The sequence below is a fragment of the Scylla paramamosain genome, chromosome 47, assembly GCF_035594125.1.
Source record: "Scylla paramamosain isolate STU-SP2022 chromosome 47, ASM3559412v1, whole genome shotgun sequence".
Taxonomy (NCBI): domain Eukaryota; kingdom Metazoa; phylum Arthropoda; class Malacostraca; order Decapoda; family Portunidae; genus Scylla; species Scylla paramamosain.
The window spans coordinates 2,772,144-2,775,000 of NC_087197.1; the positions used below are offsets into that span (position 1 = coordinate 2,772,144).

At 34.4% G+C, this 2,857-nt stretch overlaps 1 protein-coding gene across 1 annotated transcript in view; it reads right to left on the reverse strand.

Annotated features, from left to right (window-relative positions):
• Nucleotides 1–893: 893 nt before the first annotated feature.
• The window catches only part of LOC135095067 (ras association domain-containing protein 6-like), an 8,802-nt gene continuing 6,838 nt past the window's right edge, over nt 894–2,857 (reverse strand). Inside the window, exons 8-10 of the mRNA XM_063995723.1 lie at nt 2,699–2,820; nt 2,441–2,538; nt 894–1,342 (exon numbers count right to left, since the gene is read on the reverse strand). Coding sequence (XP_063851793.1) covers nt 1,285–1,342; nt 2,441–2,538; nt 2,699–2,820 — 278 coding nt within the window. The 3' untranslated portion in view covers nt 894–1,284. The remainder of the gene's footprint in view (nt 1,343–2,440; nt 2,539–2,698; nt 2,821–2,857) is intronic.

The following is a 2,857-nucleotide window of genomic DNA, read 5'->3' on the forward strand; positions in this document are numbered from 1 at the left end:
CACCTTTAGGACAAGTGGACATTCAGATTACATTGACTGAAAGACTGGTGGTTCTCAGGATATCTTTCACGGTAAAGACATGTGGTTCTGGGGAGGCCTTTCACTGTCTCTTCATCTGTTTGGTGTGTGAGGAGGGAGAGAAGTGTCTGTGGGGGGGGGAGGGCTGATGAGAGAGAGAGAGTGTGTGTGTGTGTGTGTGTGTGTGGTGACTTGTCTGGGCCGCCCTGTGTTGGACTGCCAGCCTGGTGTATAAACAGACAGACAGACAGACAGACAGATAGGTGAATAGGTAAAAGATTTTGTGTTTGTATTTAATCTTTGTATTCTTAAGTCTAAAATTTGAGCTAATGTGATTTGTGAAAGAGAAATTAGTGTTTCTTAAAGGTTTGTGTTCCAGTTTTGTACTCAGAAGTCTAGATTTTGTGCCCAAATGTTGACGGATTAATATTTGTCGAGATAAGAGAAAAATCTGAAAAAGTTAACCTAATTTACATTTTTCTTTGCCTTATAAAATTATATGCTTTGTTTACATAAGTTTACATAATTTACACTTTTCTTTGACTTATAAAATTACAGGTTTTGTCTACACTACTACAGACTTACAGAAATATTGATAATTCTGTGGTGGTGTGTGTGTGTGTGTGTTTCCTGACAGCAACACTAACAAGGCACAGCAGGAGTGTTTCTATCAATTTATCAAGTAGTTTCCTATATCATACTTTCATTCTATTTCCTCATTTACTTGTTTATTCTTTTCTTTTCTTTCTATTTTTTTGTATTCTATTTATTTCTTGTCTTAATTTTCCTTATCAATTGTTTTTATTGTTTTTCTTCCTATTCTTTTTTTTCATGTTTATTTTTTGTTCTTAATCTTTTTCTGTTCCTTTCTCTACCTATCTTCTTTTTTTGCTTTTCTTTTTAAATTCTATCAAAGTTTTTATTCCTTTTCTTCTTATCTTTTTTTCATGTTCTTCTTTCATCCTATCTTTCTTCCTTTTTATCATCCTATGTACCTTTCTCACCTTCCTCTTTCATCCTATCTATATTTCTCTTCTCCTTTCCTTTATTTGGTCCTATCTACTTTCATTTCCTTCCACTTCTCACTCAAATTAATTCATCTTTTTCTTTACAAACCAATCTACATCATAATCTACAAGTAAACAAATTATCTCCCCACTTATCTACACAAACACACACAAACACATCACCTTTTAATCCTCCTCTTCCTCTTCTTCCTTCTCTTCTTTCCCTTCCTCCTCCTCTTTCTCCTCTTCCTCCTTCTATCTACACTCCTCTCAGTTCCTTCATTCTCCTCTGGATGTAGAAGGCCATGTCTGCATACCTGGTGATGATACGTTAAGTTAGGTTAGGTTAGGTTAGGTTAGGTTAGGTTAAGTTAGGTTAAGTTTGGTTAGGTTAGGTTAGGTTAGGTTAGGTTAGGTTAGGTTAAGTTAGGTTAGGTTAAGTTTGGTTAGGTTAGGTTTGGTTACATTAGGTTAGGTTAAGTTTGGTTAAGTTAGGTTAGCTTAGGTTAGGTTAAGTTAGGTTACATTAGGTTAGGTTAAGTTTGGTTACATTAGGTTAGGTTAGGTTGGGTGTGAGAAAGAATGGGAGAGGATGAAGGGAAGAGATGATAAAGATAAATGGTTTTGTTTGGGAAAAGGGAGGGAGGGAGGGAGAGATGGAGAGAGGGATGGATGGAGGGGAGGGGAGGGGAGGGAAGGGAAGGAAAGACAGAAAAATATAAGGAATATGAAAGAAAGAAGAAAAGCAAGAATAATAAAAAGAAAGAAAATGAGAAAATGAAAGAAAAAAAAGGAAGAAGCAAACAGCACAAGCAAATATATATATATATATATATATATATATATATATATATATATATATATATATATATATATATATATATATATATATATATATATATATATATATATATATATATATATATATATATATATATATATATATATATATATATATATATATATATATATATATATATATATAAATCAAAAGAAAATGAAAGAAAATAAAGAATAAAAACATATAGAAAGAAAATGATGATAGTAGTAGTAGTAGTAGTAGTAGTCTTATCTTTACTCAACAACTATTAACTAAAAATAAATAAATAAATAAATAAAAATAAATACAGATATAAGAGAGTACATATAAGTAAAAAATAAGTAAACAAATCACTACTTTTTCCTTACTTTTCCTATCTACTTTTTCTTTTTTTAATAATTTTCACCCCATGTACTTAAACTTACAAAATAAACAAATTAACAAAATAAACAAATAAATAAACACACAAAATAAACAAACAGAAAAAATCAACACTATTTTCTTAACTTCACTTTCATTTAATTATTTTTCAACCATACACTTTCCCATATCCTGCCTACTTAATCCCATCACCACCACCACCACCACCACTCACTTCTGCCTCACTGCCTTGATCTGCCGCACCTCCTCCTGCTGGTACTGCTGCAGGATGGCCCGACACTCTGCCAGGCTCAAGTTAAGGAATTGCGCCACCTGGGAGAGAGAGAGAGAGAGAGAGAGAAAGTGTGGGTAGATTTCAGTGCTAAGAAACTCCATACACATGAAAATATTTATGTTACACTAATATAACAGAAAACAAGAGAGAGAGAGGTAAATAAAGTCTCTAGTAACACACAAACGCACGCACACACACCTGCGGGGAAATCTCGTCTGTATGGTGAGCGTCAACAATGAAGACTCGCGCCACCTCCTCGTGCGGCCCCAGCATGACTCTTGTGATCAGCGGGTACTCCTCATCCCTGATCCTGCGCCTCTCTGTGGGGGGAGGGGTGAGGGGTGGGGAGGTGGTGCA